The sequence below is a fragment of the Mastigoproctus giganteus genome, chromosome 4, assembly GCF_048544385.1.
Source record: "Mastigoproctus giganteus isolate SK-2022 chromosome 4, ASM4854438v1, whole genome shotgun sequence".
NCBI lineage: Eukaryota > Metazoa > Arthropoda > Arachnida > Uropygi > Thelyphonidae > Mastigoproctus > Mastigoproctus giganteus.
This window is the reverse complement of record NC_143578.1, coordinates 171988600-172010501: the sequence shown is the minus strand read 5'-3', so window position 1 is coordinate 172010501 and position 21902 is coordinate 171988600. Positions and strand designations below refer to the sequence as shown.

The window sequence follows — 21902 nt, the reverse complement described above, 5'->3', positions numbered from 1 at the left end:
AAATTGAATAGCTCCTTTCCTTTATTTTTTACAATATTGCATATGGTTTAGTCACCAACATTCAATGGTTACCAAACATATAACATTATAATGGTTCTTTAGAGAATTAACCGATGCATTGTTTTCAAACTTTAGGATAATTTCAAGTTTTTGTGTTTAATTTGAAAGCACAACTATGTTCGCCCGTCATTTTCACTATTTGTAAACAACAACAAAAAAAGGGGAAATTAGTTAATATATATATAAAAAATTTTTTTAACACAACAATCAGCACGACACGCTAAATCTAACTAAACATTCGGTCTCTCTCTCTTTTTTTTTTTTTTTTTTTTTTTTGAGGGGTTAGATGTGAAGACAGTGGGGGTTCCAAGATAATAGGTACACTAATTTCCCAATGACGACTTATAATGCTGGTTCTTTTTGTTTATTTATGACTTGCAAAATATGTGTTTATATATTCTAGTTATTCCTTGAATTTTATGATTTCTGGTTGATATATTTTTTTATTATTATTGTTTTTTTTTAAATTTGTGGTCTTGAAGTATCCCGGTTAACTGAAGCCTGGTAAATTGAGTCTGCTGTACTTCACTATTGCCATATTTAATGTTGGTAATGTGTGTTTAATTTATCAATTAAACTTTATTATACGTATGTATGTACAAGAAAATCACGTTATGTATGTGGTCAGCAAGTGTTCGCCTATATTCGTTTCAGCCATCCATGGTAGGTCTTGGAACGTATCCCCCACACGGATACAGAGGTCCTACTGTACTTAGTTTGTTTTTGGATACCATTTGATTACTTCATTCTGTTAATATGCATTTGTATAAGAAATATATTCATCCTTTATCTTAGATTAATTTATTTGCTCTTCTTTGAATACTTTGTACTTCACCAGAATAATATAATGTGCAGGATACTTATCTCCCACACTACCACTGCTCTAACATTATTCAGGATACTACCACTCCCTAGAATTGAGCATTAGTTTTTGCTTAATACTTGTACCTGAAACTGAATGTAAGTAGTGGCACCTCAGTTTAGTCTTGTTTTCTTAAATTATATTCTTGAAATTGATTTAAATAATGTAACTATTTTATTTCTATTTTTATACTTTGGCATCCTAATAGAAGATTATTGTATTTGTTGATGTTTACACCCGAAACATCTTCAGTATACCCTTTTTGGTCATACTGGATGCAGTCTGATATGACATTCTTTATTTCACTCGAAGTAAAGATTTCTGTTAGTCAAAGTATCTTTTCTACATTATTAGTGTATGTGATTTGGTTTACAGTTGGTACTGTGTGGCATGTTATGCAGTAGGTTTCTACATCTACAAAACAGGAACTGGGTCGTTTGTGTTTCTTTGACCAGGCCCTTTTAGATTTTTGCAGACCTTCTTGCTGTCACCACTTTGGAAAAACTTTCTCTTGAAGAGTTGTCACAATAACAAGCTTTATTATTGTCAGACTACAGTGTTGAGATAATGAGTTCATGTAATGGCTATTTGCCATGTATATATCAGACTTGTGGTTACTGTTTAGCAGACCCAAAAAACATTTATTAGTGTTGCTTAGGACTTAAAATAAATGTCATGAAGAGAAGAAATGACCCACGAAGGGATTAATATCCCAAGATTAAATTTAACTTTTGTAAATATTTACTTCATAAAGTGAAGAAGGTTTGAAGTACCTCAATGGAAGAACAGAATTTAAGTGAGGTTCTTTTTTCATGGTGTATCTGAACAACTGTTTCCAAGAAAACAGAGGTTTATAATAGTTAGCCATTATATTGCAGTTGGCAGAGGCAGGGTTGATTGAATTTGATTTTATTGGCACAAAAACGACCACGAGCAGAGGCAGGGTGAAAATAAAATTTTTGTTGGGGGGAAATTGTGAAACACATTGAATTAAAGAATTAAGCATGAGCAGTGCTTTTTTGGGACGGGACACAACGGTACAGTGTACCGACACCTTTATTAACAGCGGCGTGTGACATTTCGATGCAATGCACTTCAAAATTTGTAATATTCCGTAAATTTTTTTCACATGTTTACCTACTATTCAAATAATCTTAAATTTATTTAACTAACTTTACATTTTTTACTGTCTATCGTTAAGATATTTACTATATAAAACTGTATAACCATTTTTATAATTCTAAATTACTCAATTGGACCTCTGTTTAATGAAGTCCTTTTATAGACTAAGGCGCATTTAGGGCTAGAGCCTCAAGCTGCGAACAAATTTAGACTATGTATATAAAGTGCTTAGCATCATAATACACAGCCATTTCTGAATAAACAGAAAATTTTTAAGGTGGCATCGTTTTAGGTTATATCTCATATTGTGAATACCTTCACAACTTATCTGAGAATAAGTAACACTAGTCTTCTCCTTAGGTGAAGCGTTACTTATTCGAAGTAGTGCAATATCATGGCAACTCGTTGTGAAGGTATTCACAATATGAGATATAACCTAAAACGATGCCACCTTAAAAATTTTCTGTTTATTCAGAAATGGCTGTGTATTATGATGCTAAGCACTTTATATACATAGTCCTTTTATAGTGAATTATTTTGAATTCCCCTTGGAAGTTGCATTTAAAATACTTTCCGTTAAGGGAAGAATTTTCATATAGCAAACGGATTAGGAGAGAATTAACTTGGTATGCTCTGTTCGCATTTCTGGCCTTCAGGTAATTTAGGAATTTAGGGCTACTGCACGAATTAAGAGAGCTAAAGGGATTACCATTCTACAACTTAATGGTACTTGGTAAAACCTATTCGACCACCTGTTGCACATACGAAGTCGCACTGGTGAAGAGTGAGCAGATAAAGGTGTATTCCCAGTGGGCTCTGGCCCACATTCTACTGCGGTGGTGGCCAACCTTTTCCCATACAGGGGCCATATTAAAAAAAAAATTCAAAGTTAGATTTCTTCAGTGTGTTACACTTTCCCTATCTTGTTGCATGTAAAAGTAAAATTGAAAATATTCGAAACTTTTATTAAGTACAATACACAATCACATTTACTGAACAAAACATTTCATTAGAAAATGTTTTTGATAATTTACAAAACTTAAAATGCTGTTTTAGTTCACTTTCCTAGTGGGCCATAGGTTGGACACCTCTGTGAATCAACTGTAAGTGTCTCCCTCCGGGAATTAGAAAAGTGATTTTATTTTACCCCGACAAATAATCATCTGTTGTTTCGCAGAAGTGCCACTATCCACATTTTGGATGCTTTCTTCATTGTATAAACACAGAATCTTTGGAAATTGTTGGAGCACAGCCTTTTTATCCAAAATTACACTGTTTTGGATCACCTCCCCAGTCAGGAGTTCGATCAAAGCATGGCTGCCAGAAATAATTGGACGCACTCTATTTGCCTGTTGTCAGCGGCAACTAATAAGCCCAGATAAACACAAAAGTTTCTCACCTGGAGAATCCATTGGAGTTTAAAAAATTCATTGATGTACTTTGCCTGAAAGGAAACACACTTAATCCACACATGTTGTTAACTAAAATTGCAGAGCGATGAAGGGAAAAAAAATAAATCTGACGTGGTTGGCAGCCATATTCACTGTTGTGAAGGTGGCCATATTGGCTCTAAGCATACATGCTGCATACAAGCACAATCCTATCATATCAACTCATGTAAATTCATTAAATCTGCACAGGATTTCACATAAAGCCACCTTGTGATCCAGTATCTTTAATGCAGAAGGTATGTTGGGATACACTACTTTATGCTTGGATTTCCCAGAAAAATCAGAAATATTGGCCATGCAAAAGTAACAGTTGTTCGAGGTTCTTGCCATATCACTGGAACAGCAGAAGGCATTGATTTATGACTACCTCTAAACCAGCCTCTCAATGCTCTTGATCATGAGCTACAGGAAATCTTTGGAGCCCATATTTTATCTTGATATGCACCTTACGTCCAAAATATTGAAGAGTTGACTACCCAATACAACACGGGCCAACCCTGAACAATATCTGGCATGACCATGCGTTGCACATATGGACTATACCAGCAGACGATTCCTACGGCATCCTCTCTTAACCAAGGTTCATCGACGTAAAAGACTCTCCCCTGGAGCATGCAAGTTGGATGTTAGAAGACTGGAAGAAGGTGTGCTGGTCTGATGAGTCACGTTATTTACTCCACACCGTGGATGGTTGTGTACGGATTTGGCGTCAACAACAGAGTTCATAAACTTTTCTCACAAGTTGTGACAGTGGCTTCCACTGTAATTTTAGTACCACCTCTCTGCAAATTCACCAAAAGCTGTCAAGCTTATTTCGGCAAGAACGAGACAAATTTCATGTGCAGTTGAGGTACGTGTGCATAAGATCACAATTAAGAAATTGCAAATTTTTGTTTCTAATGTCAACACAGTTCACATGTAAAATTTTATTTAATGTAGAAGTAACAGGTAAAATTTATTCTTATGTGCATCATTCATAATGCTTTATGTAAGTGGAGTCACAATTTTATATCATTGTATATTGAATGTGTCAATTTCTCTGAGTGAAATTGGAGTTCAGGTTTGCATAACCAGTTATTTGGATAACTGGAATTCTACATTTTTTCTCCATCCCATTGCTTCTGGTTTGTATCACATCTAATGAAAATAAATTTCCTTTCACAGTGGTTTTGATTTTGACATAGAGCAGATCAAATTTAAAAATTAGTAATTATATTTGTTATATGAATGCAATTAATTGATTTGTTTCTATTTTACAGCCAGCAGCCTCCAGCTCCTGCTCAGCCATATGCTCCTCAGGGGTGGACAAATGCATATCAGCATTGGCAGAATCAGCCTGCAGCACCAAATGACCCAAGTATGTATTAAGATATTTTCTCTTGCTTATACATGGTTTCTGTGTGTATACTTAAAAGCAGTTTGGTAATGTGGGGAGATGTGGGTTTTTATCGCTAATGATAGTTCTGCATTTAATTACTTGCAAATAGTAGGCAAAGAACAGTTGCAACTGCTTATTATAACTTTATTGTTTTTCTGTGATTGTTTTATTCTTTTGTTTTTTGTGATTGCTTATGTTGTTCACACTTGTAAAATTTTCTCTTCCAAGTTTGTTCTTTTCATTGTTTTCAAAAGATTAGTGATAGAAAGAAATTCTTTTTGGCAAAGTTCTAGTTATAATGACATTTAAAGTTATTTTTTTTATTTTTTTTTTTATAATGTGCTCCCTCTAATATTCACTTAGACCTTGTTTATGTGTTGTTTACAGTACACTCCAGCTTTAGAAGTAAAACATTGATACTAGTATATGATATAATATTGAATAGCATCGAAATATTCTGTTATTTCCTTAAGTGAAAATTTGGTAGAGGTGGAGGGGAATTTGATAATTGAAGTTCCAGTTAACTAGTATTTTGAACAGTGTGCCTATAATATATGCTCAGTTCTGTACTAAAAATTTGGGCGCTACTTTTAAAGGGGCATAGCATATTTTATGGAACCATAAGTCTACAACAGGGTGAAATGAAATACTTCTCTTCTTAATTTTTCCAGTTTTGTCAGAAGTGTTCAAATAAACAGTCTTGTTATTTATTTATATGTTTCAAATACAGAGTTTGTTTCAATTATGGACTTTAATATATGTATTTAATGAATTTAATTATATGTATACACTTAATTGAACATTAGGTTTCTCTGACATTATTTATTGGGAATATATTTTGTGCAGTGGTGGACTCAGCTCTGGAGCATTCTGGCTAAAGCCAGATCTCTGGATGTCTCACTTTAGATTTCTAAATTAGAAAGTTATGAATACTAAACAGTGAGTCTCTATAAGACATGTTACTTTTTGTTAATTATGACTTTTAGCTAAGATCTTTTCTGATAACATCTTAAGTTAGCAGAAAATATCTTAAACGAAAGTTACAATTTAATTTAACTTGTTAATTTGAAATTCTCCCCCCTTCTGCCTAACAGTGTATATCATGATATATTGGGAGAATATCTTAATACAGGTAATGAATGGTAATACATTATGCTACATAGACTATAGTAAAATTTATTCTCTCTTATCACTATATACTATTTTGCTTTTGCTAATATCCAGTGATATATGTGGTTTAAGTAAAATCGCATCTTTCTGCTTTACTTAAACCATATACATTCGAACTTCCCTATAACAAATTCGATAAATCCAGCGAAAAAATTCGTTATACAGAGAATATCTTTTTTATTAGAAATTATTTAATTAGAAAATAAATCTACATTTATTTTTGATGTATTTTATTTCAAAAACAGTTATTTCAATTACGTTTACACAATTTTCGCCGGTAAGTATCACAAATTAAAAAAATCTAATTTTCGTTTACACAGTACAATTAAAAAAATGTCTGATTCTCAAAGAAAACCTCACATTTGTTCAGAGCATTAAAAAGATTATCAGGAACATTTTCACAAAACTGTAGACCCATACGAACCGTTTTAAAAGCGTGAATAATTTTTTTCGCGAGTCAGCTTTTCTACGGGTTGTTCTGATGCATCTTCAGTGTCATCGTTAATTTCTTCGTGATCATGGTCGTGTCTAACACTGTTCAGCAGTGTTTCATCTTCATTTGGATGTTCTGTTGTAGTCAGATCTTGATCTACATAAACATAACTATCCAGTGTTATTTCATTTTCGATGTTTCTGGATGATTCTAATAATGTCAAAGTTTTTCACTCGTGAAAGAGGCAATTCATCTTGTTCGTCCAGTTGTTCGACTTCTGTATTCAATGCAAATTCCGCTTTCGAAAAACAATTTTGAATAGTGTATTCAGTGACATTGTCCAAACTTTTGCCAGTTCAGAGATGCAATCTCTAAGGTTAATTGTAACCTCCAAGTTTCTATTTTCTGATAACACATTGACAATTGTCATTATTATTCTCTTTCGATAATGAAATTTAAAATTTTTAATAATGCCCTGGTCCATTGGCTGGAGTTTTGATGTCACGTTTGGTGGTAAAAACAATAACTTCACACTTTTAAGTTTGGCAGGATGTGCCGGACAGTTGTCAGTTACCAACATGATTTTCCTTTTTTCTTTTATTATATGCTTATCTGAAGATTATGCTTGTGAAGATTATGACAAAAGCCTCTACATGCAAATGGAATGGGCAAGTAAGCGCCAATGCCTTATTATGAGTGATTTCAATTTGCCTCTAATTGATTGGAGTAAATGGGAAGGAAACTCGACATGGGGAACAAAATTTTTAAATCAACTAGATGACTGTTATTTGTATCAACATGTCAGGGAAAGTACTAGAGAAAAGAATATCCTAGACATCATCACACATGAAGCAGATGACATAACAGGGCTGACAGTAGGGGAACCAGTAGCAGGAAGTGATCACGGAGTTCTATGGTGGATAATGACGAGAGAGGTAGCAGACGTAAAAGGCAAAGGAATGGGTTTTAATTTCAAAAAAGGAAATTACGATGCCTTAAGGTACTACATGGCCTCTATTAACTGGGTAGATATCGCGCTGAGAATGAATACAATTGAACTGTGGTATGCTTTTAAAACATTAATCCCAGATGCCTTGAATGCGTATATACCATTAAAAAAATACTCCACGAGAAGGGTTCCAAGTTGGATGAATAGTGAAGTTGCCACATTACTTGAGGGCGCCTCCGTAGCCAGGTGGGAAGGAGCAGCAATGCGTAGCACACGCTTCTTGATTAGACCGGGGTTCGAGCCCGTCACCACCAAATGCGGAGGATGCGGAAAGGTTAAGAAATGACCACCGCATATCCTGGAGCAATATGGCCTTAGTTGCTAATGCTCCTAAAAACCAAAACAACAACAACAACATTACTTGAGCAGAAAAAGGTGGCATGGAAAGGTTACAGAGCAATAAAAAGTACTGAAGCCTATAACAACTACAAGGTGATCTGTAATAGAGCCACAGAAAAGGTTCAACAGGCGAAGGCAGTTTATGAGAAATCACTAGCAAACAGAGCAAAGAGGGGGGGATAAAGAATTCTTCACATATATAAATGCCAAGAAGAGCAGGACAAACCAGATCGGACCTTTACGTAAGGAAAAGGGGATAGTAATAAATACACCAGCTGCCGTTGCAGATGAACTCAACAGTTATTTTGCATCGATATTTACAAATGAAAAGCCTTTTGTGGCAATGGGAAATTGTGGGAGCGAAGTTAAAAAAATATGTAATTAATGATATTGAAATTTCGCAAGATTATTTAATTAGATAGTATGAATCAGAGCTGTAATACTCAATATGTTCTACGTTGATAATGATATTAGTAAATTAATAAGAGGAGTTTACCTCAATATAGTACGTGGAACACTTCCGTATGATACCCTCCAGAAATTAAAACGGAAAAAACGAAAAAATCGACAACTTACCGGTACTTTAAAGTAAAATATAAATAATTAAAGTAAATTATAAATAATTAAATAATCAATTTAACACAATTCAAAATCAATTCAAAACAATTAAAATTCAAATTAACGCAATTAAAAGAATCTAACGAAAATATTCAAAACGATTTTCCTTCCTGAAGCTGACAATGCTTTTCGACCGACTGTCGTGATCACAGGAATGAAAATTATCGAATCAGGCTAAACCTGCAACTTAAATAGTGATTATGTGTCTTTGCGCATGCGCGTAAAGGTCCACGCATCGGAGATCAAATATGGCCGCCGAACATTAACAGAATTCTCGTGTAATTTAATTTCAACGGTTTCTGCAATTAATAGTCGCGTATAATTACGTTGAACGTTAAGTATTTTGGCCTCGTTAAATAAAAAAGTATGTTTTTCGTTAATGGCATGAAAGGCTAATTCTGACGCTGCTGAACGAGAAGCACGAACAGAGGCTTCGTGTTGATTTACACGAATATTAAGAGAAAACCGCGTCGAACCCTGATAAGACGAGTCGCAATCACCGCAAGAAATGTTGTATACTAGATCATTAATTTGTGTTGCGAACGCCGAAAGAACCGAGCGATTGTTCAGTATAGTGTGTAACTTCCGTATAGGCCTAGCTATAATTTTAAATTCGGTATCTTTAAAGAATCTGTTAAGCTGTTTGTGCCACTGTTCAACATATGGGACAGAAATAAAGTATTTTTTGATATTACTATTGTTGATTGGTGCAGTATTTTGTATCCTATCCTTAGCTTGTACCCTAATTCGATTTATAGTGTTAATGGGATAACCCCTGTTCAAGAATCTGCTAGTTAATATTTGTATTTCTGAGTCTAAAGCAGAATCCGTCGTTGAATATTTATAGGCATTTAGAAATTGATTAAAGATAATCGATCTTTTGTAGGTGAACGGGTGGTAGCTATTATAATGTAGAAGCATACCGGTGTTTGTGGGTTTTCGATAGATGCTAAATTGTATTTTGTTCGAGTCCCGGGTAAGCGTGAAATTTAGAAAGTTTAATGACTTAGTATCCGTATCTTCCCTTTCCAATGTAAATTTGAGTCTAGAATGAATATTGTTAAACGAATGTAAAATATCTTGGATAGTACTACTATCGGTAATAACTAGAACATCGTCTAAATACCTCCCATAGTATGTGATACGGGGACGAAAAGGTGTCAAATGTATCTGCTCAATCGTTGAGAGATAGATCTCTGACATTAAGCCACTCAGGCTCAAACCCATTGGTAATCCAAAAATTTGTTTGTACACCTTGTCTCGAAAGGTGATGTAGTTAGCCTCAACTAATAGTTTAATTAAGTGAAAAATCTCCTTTATAGGCAGCTTCGTATAATTAATCGGTGTCGAGTTTTTATTTAACATATCCCAAATAATATCTAATGTGTATTCAACGTTTACATTCGTATATAATGATGTAACATCTAATGAGAATAAATTGTCATTGTCGCCGAGTCTACAGTCTTTAAGATTATTAAATAATGTATCGTAATTCTTAATCCCAAATTGTATAACCTGTCTAAAAGGTTTTATAATGTTATATACATGTGTGGCTAAGGCTGAAAATGCCGAGTTCCTGTTGGTTAACTTGTTGGTTAACATCAACAGGTTACAAATCTTTCCTCGTGTACACTATCGCAGGACCAGATTTCACTTTTATCCAAAGGATTAAATTATAATTTACCACCTCGAAAGCTGCCAAAAAAACAATGCGTAATTGATTTTGAATTTGGACTTCGTAGTGTTCCACAAAAAAAAAGATGTATTTATTCAACAAGTTAACCAAGTAGTGAATAACATAAAAGAAACACGACTTCCTAAATTGAATACACATGACAGTTCAGCTTTACGAGAACTTCGAGAAAATAAGGACATTATTATACAGAGGGCAGATAAAGGAGATACAGTGGTAATACTAGATAAACATGATTATATTAATAAGTTAGATTCAGTTGTATCTGATAGCTCCACTTATTGTGAAGTGGACCCGACACTGTTTACCAATTTGGTAAATCAATACAATAAAACGTTAACCACATATCGTAAAAACGACTACATTACTATGGTTCAGTTGAAGGAATTGAAGTCCAGAACATACAATATTCCTGCACTTTTTGGTCAGGTAAAATTACACAAGCCTGGATTTCCGATTCGACCTATTGTTTCCTACTGTTTCCTAGTTCGATGATCTATCGAACTTTTGCAAGTAGAGATAGGGACGTGATAATCCCATTATATAAGGCTTATGTTAGACCACACTTGGAATACTGTGTTCAAGTATGGAGACCGCACCTAAAGAAAGACATCGAGCTTCTTGAAAGGGTGAAAAGAAGGGTAACTCGCCTGGCGAGATTGGCAAAAGGGCGTCCTTATGAAGAAAGACTTCGAATATAGGTTTGGAAACTAGACACCTTAGAGGAGATTTGATTGAGGTGTTTAAGGCACGGAAAGGCATCAGTAAAATGAATGAGGACAAAATTTTCAAGATTATAAATGATGCTAGAACTAGGGGACATAAATTCAAGTTACGGGGGGGGAAATGTTTAGATTGGACTGCAGGAAGTTTTATTTTAGCCAGCGAGTTATAAATTACTGGAATAAGTTGCCTTCATGGGTGGTAGAGGCGGACAGTTTGGGGAAATTCAAAGGTCATCTGGATAGTACTTTCGGGTAAGGGAAGCGCATAGGATGATAAGTTTAATTTCCTTTTTATTTATATTTTATTTTATTATTTGTTTTTATTTATCAATTATTTAGTTATTTATTTATTTATTTTTTGTTTTTATCATTGTTTTGTTTGGATTTTTTTTTTTTTTTTTTTTTTGGCTGGTGCAGCATAAGCCATAGGCTTTCTTGCACCATGCGGCCATTACTAATACTATCTGTTTTAATATCCAGTCTTCAAAGATATCACTTACGTCATCCATGCTTTTTTTTATTAAAGGTGTAGTCAACTTCCAAAGATTTTGTGCCTCTAAGACATCTTGGGTTTTATTATTTTCCGATGACTAAAAGTCTCTTAATTTTTCACTTCCTGTCATATTTGCTGCTCCAACTAGCACAGTAATTCTTTCTTTGCTTTGTTTTCCGCCAAAACATTTATCATCCTTAAAAGCAAGTGTTCTATTCGGTAAACATTTAAAGAATCAACCCATTTTTGTCAGCATTAAAAACATCCATAGATTCATATTCTTCCAAAATCTTCTTTAAGGTATTGTTCCTCCAACTGTTGCAATTTTCTTCGCTTACATTAACACTTTCTCCATAAATAACCTTTTTCCACAATTGTGTGGTGCTTCTTAAATTTATCTAGCTTCCTAATGCTCTCATTAAATTCTGTATGTCCAAGGGACTGTGCAGATTTCAGAGCTTGTTGCTCAGTTATTGGACCCGATATTGGTATATTCTTTTCACGTATCATTTGCACCCATTTTAGAATAGCTTTATCAACATCTTCATATATATATATATATATATATATATATATACAACTTAATTCGCTTCTTGTCTGCTCCTCCTTCAATTGCATTTAAAATTGATTCTCGATTTTTTAAAATCGTAGATAAACTGCTTGCAGGTATGCCATATTTCTCTGCAACATCTTTTTTCTTAAAACCCTGGTCAGTATCATGAAGAATGTTTACTTTATCATTAATACTTAAACACTTTCTCTTAGTCATTGTTTCCACAACTGTAAAAATCACTATTGCAGCTCTTGCCGACACACACACACACACACACACACACACACACACACACACACCGCAAACTTCGCTACACTGGCCATATAGTGAATTGTTAGTACCGCCTACTCAATGACGTTCACTTGCCAATTCAACAGTATCACGTGACCTTTCCTATCAGTCACTTTGAAGGTTTCATATATACACAAAAGAATTTATGGTTAATGTATGCTGTATGTTACTTTTCAAAAAAAATACAAGAGCATATAGCCTATGTGATTGATGACAAATTGCTCTAAAAGAACGAAATTAAAAAAAAAAAAATTTGTGAAAACCAGTTAAACGAGAACGGACATATTATATAATGATTGACAGGAAGGTCACATGGTACGGTTGAGGTGAGAAGCGAATATCACTCAGTAGCTGTTACTAAAAACCGACTATGGTAGCATTCTATGTATTGCCCCCGCAGCACGCCAAAGGCTTACTGCAGCGAATTTCATTTTCCCCTGAGCCAACATCAATTTACAAATCTACCCTGTGTATTGTAAAGTTTATGACCACTTTTAAGAAAACCCATTTGGTTTTATAACTGTAACAAAAATTAAACAGACCCTCCTATGGGCATCAATGGCCACAAGTATTCACTAAAAGGATGATTAATTCCAGATGCTAATGCACAATTCGGAGGGAAGGGGGCTGTATATTTGAGTGGCTGTTTAGTAGTAAATGCTTGAAAATCTTCAAAAATGCTTTTACTAATTTTTTTTTTATAAAATTCGTTATAGAGAGACTAACACTTCACTATATGGGGTTAATTTTAATATAATTTCGTTTCAAGGTGCAATGTTTTGCAAAAAAATTCATTAAATAGAAGTTGTTCGTAATAGAGAAGTTCCACTGTATATATAACATTGGATTATTAGCAATTTCAGACTCTTGCACAGTATGTGTATACTGTATTGGAATTTGAAGGAAAAAAGCACTTCATCTCATTAGTAACCACAGTGGCATTGTTCAACAAGACAAGAGTCATAATTTCTGTAAAATGATATGGCTTCATGTTATTAAACTACAGTTGTGGTTTTTATAACATAGGGCCACATGTACTTACCATCCTAGGACTGAAGAAAGGAAAGAAAGTCTTGGTTGTTAAATACATGGTTGGTAAGTGCCCCCCCCCCCCCCACACACACAAAAGAGGAATTTCAAAAATTATAATTTTGGGGGAATAATAGTAACCACCCTACAAGTGTTTGCTGTGGTTCTTTCCTGATGAGTGAGTGTATTTCTGTTTGTCTATTCTGGATTTTTTATTATTATTATTATTATTATTTTTTATAGAGGTAGTTTGAATTTGATTTTAAAATTTTTTTCTTTGTTTGCAGTGTGCAACAGTACTTATAATATGTTTAATCTTATAAATCGTTAATTGTCTCTTGTCATAAAAAAAAAACACCCAAATACTTCATGGCTGAATCTTCGAACAACAAAGAAATGGGGGGGGGGGGGGCTAAACCAAAATTGTATGGAAAAGTTTCACAGTAAAACATAGTATTGTATGAATTTTAATGGCCATATTTTTCCGATAAATGAAGAAATACTATAATTCATACTGATGTGATTTTAATAGTTAAGTTTTGCCTTTTAAAATAAACCAAGCATGCTAAAGGTTAAAATTAAACTGCTGTTTTAATAATAATAATAATAAATTATAATTTTTCACTAACAACTGTACTTCTTGCAATTTCTTTCTAAGCTGCAGAAATTTAGACCAAACCAAACTGCATCATTTTAATTGCACAGTTAACTTGTGCACATTCTTAGTGATCGGTCAAGTTCATGACTGCTGTAGATCTGCTGGAATGGGTGAAGAGAATGGCAACTAGACTGGTGAAGAGAACAAAAGGGTGCTCTTAGCTAGAAGGCTTCAGTTCTGCAAACTGCAGTGTTTTGAGACTAGGCACCTGCCAGGAGATCTGATTGAGGTGTTTAAAGCCTTGAATGGATTGAGTAAACTGAATATTTTCCACTTGCTGAGATTATGCATATGAAGTGGCATAAATTCAAGTCAAGGAAGGATGGTTGCAGGATAGATGTGAGGAACTTTGCATTCAGTCAGTAGGTGGTTGACTGTTGGAACAGGCTTCCATCTGTTGTTATGGAAGTGGATGGGTTGAATAAATTTAAGGAAAAACTAGACAAATTCTTGGCGAGTACAGATGGGCGAACTGTGTAGGGTTTTTTTTTTTTTTTTTTTTTTTTTGTTATATAAGCTTGCTTTCTTGCATCATTTACCATTATTACTATTCAGTTGCTTCTATGTAACAGTGGATGTAACATGAAGGTAGTGTATGCTGCTCTCAAATTTTGTTTCCATCTGAAGAAAGTATTAGCTGAAGTGTATGAAATGCTAGAAGAGGCGTACTTTATATCCTTTTTTTAAATACACAGATTGCATTGTGTTTTTGTCACTTCTCTTCTCATCTTCTATTGCTTATAATAAATTTTCCAGAAAACAAAATTTCAGAAAATTAAAAATTAAGTTATAATATGGATGGTTGCAGGATAGATATTTCTGTTAAAGTTAATTAACCAAAAAATTGTACTAACAAGTTGTATTTAATTTAAGTGGAACAAAAAAATTGTTCTGAATGAGCATTTAATGAGTATTATTTACAGTTAATTTAGCGATCAAGATTGAAAATAAAGTACGAGTCAAAGTTCAGAAAGTGTGCCCAAAGACAGAAAAGGGTTGCTGTGAATAACTATATATGAGAGATATTGATATATATATATTCCTGCTTCTTTAATTTAGAAGAAGTTATGAGTGTAGTTTGCCGTGTTAGCTTCCACAAGGATCTAACAGCTGCAGATTTCTTGGACAAAAATTTCATTGACTCGTTAAGTTTTCTGAAATTTAATATAAATAGGTTTTAAAATCTTTTGAAATTTGAATGCTCTCTTGAGAGGTTCCTAAATCTGCTCCGGTACTATACTATACTATTTGGTTAACCAAGGTGTATTTAAAAAATGTGATTGATACAAAATTATATGAATACCGTCAAAAAATATTGTTACCAGAAAGAATGAGTTAGTATGGTAAATTAATTGAAAAAAATGTATGCGTACTTTCTGAGTTAATGAACTTTCTTGATTGTGAGTTGGAAATTCAGCTTAAAGAACTTCCTTTTATCATCACTGAGAATGAATAATACTTATGAAATTTTGATACCACTTCTTGAGTAAATCAATTACTTCCAAGAGAAAATAACCTGTTAAAACTGGCAAAACCACTTTTGGCACTGAAGAACACTGCTGATGTACTTGTGAAATACAAGGTAAATAGATATGAAAATACGAGGGCCAATTGATAATTTGTGGCAACAATGTAGCAGCACAGTGATCTAACACGGAATTTACGTGAAATTGTTTGCATACGTAAGACAATTTTGTTAAATTTGTTACTTTTTTTTTCCCATATTTCTGTGAAAACCACTGTTTCTGCATTTGTATGAAGAAATAGTGCCACGTGATACCACCTTTAGAAATGTTTACTAAATTTGAGTAGTTTCATCAAAATCCATTTTGCACAGAGTGGCTATAGGGCAGGTGTTTTTGCTAACATAAAAGGGGACCCTGCCGATGGCATCAGGTATCTTCAAGAGGTATGGCAATGTGTCTATAATAAGGTAGAATATTTTATTGAAGGACTGCCAAGACTTGGTGATAGAGGATAAATTTTATTTGTTTTACAGCAGCTTTGGCAATTAATCTTGAGATGGCTTCCATAAGTTTGCGAGGAACATGCCTACTTTCAAAGCAACTTAAATGGTAACAATTACTCCTTGAGACATGCTAAAAAGAAACTCAAGCAGGAGCTGCCACCAATATGCTGAAAATCTTGGGTGTACATGTAAGCTTTAGCTTCATGTGCACAGGAGAAACCACAAGAGATACACTTGTCCTTCTTGCCTCAGTACCATGAGAAGCGGAAGGGTGAAAGTATGGGATAAACAGAGAAGAGGACAAACACAAACCAAATGTTTATAGGAAGCAAGCTTTAACCTCCTCAGGTTACTTCAACAAATTTTTATTGAAAAAAAGACAAATAGCATCACTAATGTTATACCCCCAACATCAGCAGGCTAACCATTAGTGGAACAAAGCATGATTTTGTACTTAAAAAAAATAATCATGGAACTTACTATTCCCAAAATGCCTTACTGAAAACCTTGCTAATTTCAAAAAAACTCAAAGCAAAAAGTGCACTTAAGACGAAAAGCAAAAAAAAAAAAAAAAAAATCTCAAAGAACATAGATAGCAGAAAAAATTTGGAATAAATACAATAAAAGGGAAAAAGAATGTTAAATTTCTGGTTTTACTGGGTAGGACTTGTTATTCTCCTATAGAAATAGCAAATGCTCTGGCAAAATCTTTTCCCAAATTTGCATGCACTATCCTGCTAATCTAAAGCTGAGTGGCATAAATTAAACTTTGATATCAGCACCTTCCATATAATCAGCCCTTTACCATTTATGAACTGCTGGAATCCGTAGAGATCAGCATGTGGTGCATTAGGCCCTGATAAGTTGCCCTGATATTATGCTTGAAAACTGGATAACAAAGCCTTGAACTCATTATTAATATCCTTTAATAGTACTTTCTCGGAGAGTAACTACTCAAGCTCTTGGCATTATTCAATAGTTCTGGTCTTCTCCAAACCTGTAAAAAATTGGTGTACTGCATAACTATTATCCAATATCCCTGAATAATTGCTTAGGTAAGACATTGGAAAATGTGATACACAACTGATTAGTATGGTGCCTGCTGAATAGGAATTGTGATGAATAGGAAGCAATGTGGTTTCCAGAAAACAATCGGCCCATGACTCATCTTATATAATGTATGGGATGCTTTGATCTGAAATGAATGTCCTGTTATGGCGTGCCTGGAAAATGAGAACGCCTTTGATACTATCCAGTGATATGGCATTCTACAAGATCTCCATGATATAGGACCTTAGGATCTCAAGATCAGTGATTTTTACAGGGTTTTTTTTTTTTTTATTTTTTTTTTTTGACATAGAACGTGTCAATTGCATCATTGCAAGGTGAAGGTGAAGGTGTTTCCACAGGGATCAGTGCTTAGTGCTTCACTCTTAGTGGTCGGAATAAACATTATGGCATAGGATCTTCCAGTAGACGTTGACTATGCTAATTTTACAATATCTTATCACTGGCAGAATGTGTTGACCACTAAGTGAGAGCTGTAGCTCGCAATAAATGGGCACCACATAGTAGCTGCTGTCTGCCTGCTTCCAAAACTATATAGCTGTTATTTTCTGTAAAAAGTTTATCATTCACCAGCAGTATTTGTTTCTTGGATCTAACATGTGATATTAAACTTACTTTGCAGAAGATTGTAATGCAAACTAGAATGGTATGTATAAAAAGATGAATATACCGAAGGTTCTCTTTTATGACAAGGGAGAGAAACAGATCACTATACACTCCGTTGCTTGTATTGAACTTTGATGAAATCCTCACTGGATTTTTGGGTGCCAGTTTCACTGGTTTGAGTACTGCTTCTTTACAATAAACAGTAAAGTACATAGTACTTTCTGTTTACTGTTTTTTACTGTGTATCTTACTGCATATTAAATAATATAAATCCCATTCAGATTCTTTTATTGATTAAAAACCAATCGTGATTACTATTCATCCTCACACAGTATGCTCTTCAGGTGAAGTAGGATCCACAGCTGTTGAATTTCAGCTTCAAATGAGGTCATACTGACCAGAGCACAAATCGGACATAGTCACACCCATTTCTGTTGCTAGGGAAGGATCCCCAGACTACTTACACTGCTCATCTTTGCACTTACTATAAGGCATATTCTTAATGAATTTGTTAGCTTGTTGTCATTGTATCATAGTAGCCCAAATAAACTTTGGACAGACATCATAGATATAATTTTATAAATCACAAGTACATATTAGTACATGCCATGTTACCAATAATTCAGTGTTCTGAAAGATCAATCTTAATTTACATACTAAATTGCACCTATTATTAAAAGAAGTAGTTGAAAATATTTTAAAATTAAAGTATTATTTGTTTGAAAACTTGTAATTGTCAACTAAGAACAACATCAACTACTGATTCTTCCATTTTATGTATAGGAGTTTTTGACTAATGAAAAAGGTTTCTGAATGAAAACATTTTCAGTGACTAGTATTAAGGAACTCAATGGAATGAGAAATATCAGTTATTTTTGAACATAGAAACAAAACAAATATCTTATATACATTTCATAGAATTTCTTAATGATATACAATTTTCTAATAGCAATATAGATATTATCATACAGTTTCGACAAGAGCCCCTGTTTCCTATGTAGCCTGCAAATTAAGCTTGTCATTAAATGGACCAGTCTTCATATTGGGAAAATCGAGTCACCAGAAGTTGACTGGATGTCGAAATAAATTCACTTCAAATAAGAATCCTGCTCCATGGCAGATTACTTTTTATTTGGAGATATTGGTACAGTACTGGGGCAGTGTTCTGTGACTTGCCTTCACTATACGAAATCGGGGCATTTCATAGAAAACTGAGTTTTTCATACTATGTATAAAACTGAGGTCTTTGCTGCTGCACCACCGAACTTAAGATATAATTCCACCCGGCAGATAAGGGATTATATTTGAAGTAGACAGGTCTGCTTCCCCCCCACCCACCCCACAATTATATTTAAATAAAAATTATAATCTATAATTAGATTATTCTGTTAGCCTGATTGTAAGGTTTATCAACATTGCAGCAATTAAGTTAACTTAGCTTTTCATTTATTTATACAATTGTTGCATGCCCACTGAATGTTGAAATTTGATGTTCAGTAGGTTTGTCAATAGTTTGCTTTCAAGTGATGTTTCATGAATCTGCAATGTAATTTTAATAGATTGAGCAATAATTCTTTTACTTATACATTTTTTTTTTTTTATAGCTAAAGCTGCAGCAGATGCAAATGCAGCAGCATGGGCTGCATTTTATGCACAGTATTATAATCAGCAAGCACCACAACAACAGCCAACACAGCAACAGCAGCAGCAGCCTCAGCAGCCTGCTCAACAACAGGCACAGCCACAACAGCCCCAAAATGGTATGTTCCTGCTTACTTTGTTTTTGGTCATAAATCAGTTGAGTAAAAATGCTTTCATGGATATGTTCTTCAGTAGTAATACTAATTTTTGTAACAGTGACTTATTATTGTGTGCAGTACATTTGTATGGAGTTTAAATACTATATCAACAAAATCTATAACATTCCAGTTCGTGAACATACGTATTCACATGTTAACTGCATTGCTCACTTTTGCATCAGCTTTTTGATCCACTTGGAGGGAAAACTAACTGACCTTAGAACCATTTTCTTCTGATTTGACAGAAGAAAAACTGGATTTTTTTTTGTCAATTAATCTTTGCCTCATGGTTGACCAATTCAGCCAAAGTGAGAAGAAAGCCCAAAAGTCTTTGCCCAATTTAAATTGACTTTATGCCTAGTCAAAAAGGTCATTAGAAAAGCACAGCAAAAGTGATAAAAGGCTGTCCTGAGAGCTAAATTAATTTGTAGTTGCTCAAGTGTGGTATTATTAGAAAGGTTAATAGTTATTAGGGTGTGGGCATGTATGCAGTTTGAAGAATGTTGTCACTCCATTTTCCACCTCAGCTTCTACTTTAGAGCGCACGCACACACAAAAAAAGAAAAAAAAAGGGAGGGCAAAAACCGGGGCTGGCAGAGTGTTGTATGCTGTGTTTGGCTGTGCACTTTTTACATCACTCTGCTAAGGCTGTAATTAATGGAATAAACTTAATTCAAATAATAATACTCTCTTAATCTTCCAACTTCGGGCGCCTCCGTAGCCAGGTGGGAAGGAGCAGCAGTGTGTAACACACGCTTCTTGATTAGACCGGGGTTCAAGCCAGTCACCACCAAATATGGAAGATGCAGAAAGATCAGGGAATGACCACTGCATATTCCCAGAGCAATATGGCCTTAGTTGCTAATGCTCCTAAAAACCAAATAACAAACAAACTTCCAACTTCACAAAATTAATATTAGGACATAAACAGGTAATTTTATATGGGTAATTTAAATATAATTTTGTGCCTTTATTAGAAATAAGACTACTGATAACATTAATTGAGAATAATGAAATAATATCGTTCTAAATTTAGAGAGAAAGATTTGTCCTTATTCCACCAAATGCATAGCATAGTGTTTTTTTGGTGAATATTACCATCTTGAAGTAATTGATGGGGTTTTCCTAGTATTACCTTGCTACTTTCACATTTACTTTCATAAACTGTACTTGCTTTACATTTACAATTAGTTTACTCTGGGAAAGAAAAGGAAAACTGGGATTCATCACCTACATTTTTATTTTCTATACGTTTTTTTTTTTTTTTTTTTTTTTTTGGATCTCAGACACCCAATTTCTGCCATACGAATTAAGACCATTGTATTAACTGCGGTTTAAATTCTGTAGCCTGCAAAAACAGATGACAGATAAATGCTTACAGATGTGTAAATAAGTTTAGTTATTTATTGAAATATGCATCTCCAAAAGTTCTCAACCACTAGGATGCATCTCCCTCTAAAATCCAGAAAATATTAAAATATGGCACCTTTCAGTCCCTCATTTTAATGAATTTACTAGTATGTTGATGTGGGTGCTACTTAAAGATATGACTTATCAAGGATAAAGGGAAGGGAATGCTTTCACAAAAGTGACTACAATGGTTATCAACAACTTTTAAATTCCTTTCAATAGGACTAACTAATGATAACATTAATTGGGACTTCAAATTCTAAATGGGAAGCATTCAGGGAAGTAATCACAGAATCTACTAAGCTTTTTATACACTCCAATACTAGTATCATCAGATGCACTGATGATACTAGTATTTGAGAAGCAAATGCATAGGATGATTATAAATTATCAGGAGACACAGAAACCTACTGTAAGTACAAACTAATCTACAGTTAAGTCACGGGGGGGGGGGGTCATGGGAAGACAAAAAATATAGTGAAATCTTGGTGAAAATATTTTGGATGTAAGGTCAGAGATCAAGATAAAGTGTAGGCTCAAAAGATTTTCTGTTGCTCATGATCAAAGACATTAACAAGGTTGGCTTAGAAGTAGTGATAAATCGATGCCTTTTGCTGTTCCTGTATCAGACTGAGAGCATTTTAAGGCTAAAGCCTTGTGTTGCGGAAAAGTTTACTGACACACATAATTGTGCAAATGCATAATTTTAGTATGCAGCAACATACTAAATTAGTTAAAAATTGGCAACATTTAAGTATGTCTCATATTGTGAATCTATTCAAAACGAGTTGCCATGATATTGCACTACCTCAAATAAGTAACACTTCATCAATGGAGAAGACTTTGTTAATGATTCTGTTTAGTGGTACCTGCCAAGAATAAGTAACAACAGCCATCTTCATTTGTGAAGCATTACTTATTGGAAGTAGTGGCAACTCGTGAAGGTATTCACAATATGAGATACAAATGATGCTGATTTTTAACTACTTTTGTAGGTTGCTGCATGCTAAAATGATGCATTTGCACTAAATTTTACGTGAGTTGTTACTTTTGCACAACCAATATTTTTGGTTTGTCTGGGAAATCCAAATATAAAGTAGAGTATTCCAACATACCCTCTGTTGCTCTAAGGCCAGTTCCTCACAATGATACAATGCCAGTGCCAA

General features: G+C 34.2%; 1 protein-coding gene across 3 annotated transcripts in view; it reads left to right on the top strand.

Moving 5' to 3' along the window:
• The window catches only part of LOC150087202 (far upstream element-binding protein 1-like), a 241664-nt gene that overhangs the window by 161772 nt on the left and 57990 nt on the right, over positions 1 to 21902 (top strand). For all 3 annotated transcript variants that reach the window (XM_090373028.1, XM_090373027.1, XM_090373026.1), the window contains 2 exons: positions 4755 to 4852; positions 19132 to 19287. In XM_090373028.1, coding sequence (XP_090229154.1) covers positions 4755 to 4852; positions 19132 to 19287 — 254 coding nt within the window. The remainder of the gene's footprint in view (positions 1 to 4754; positions 4853 to 19131; positions 19288 to 21902) is intronic.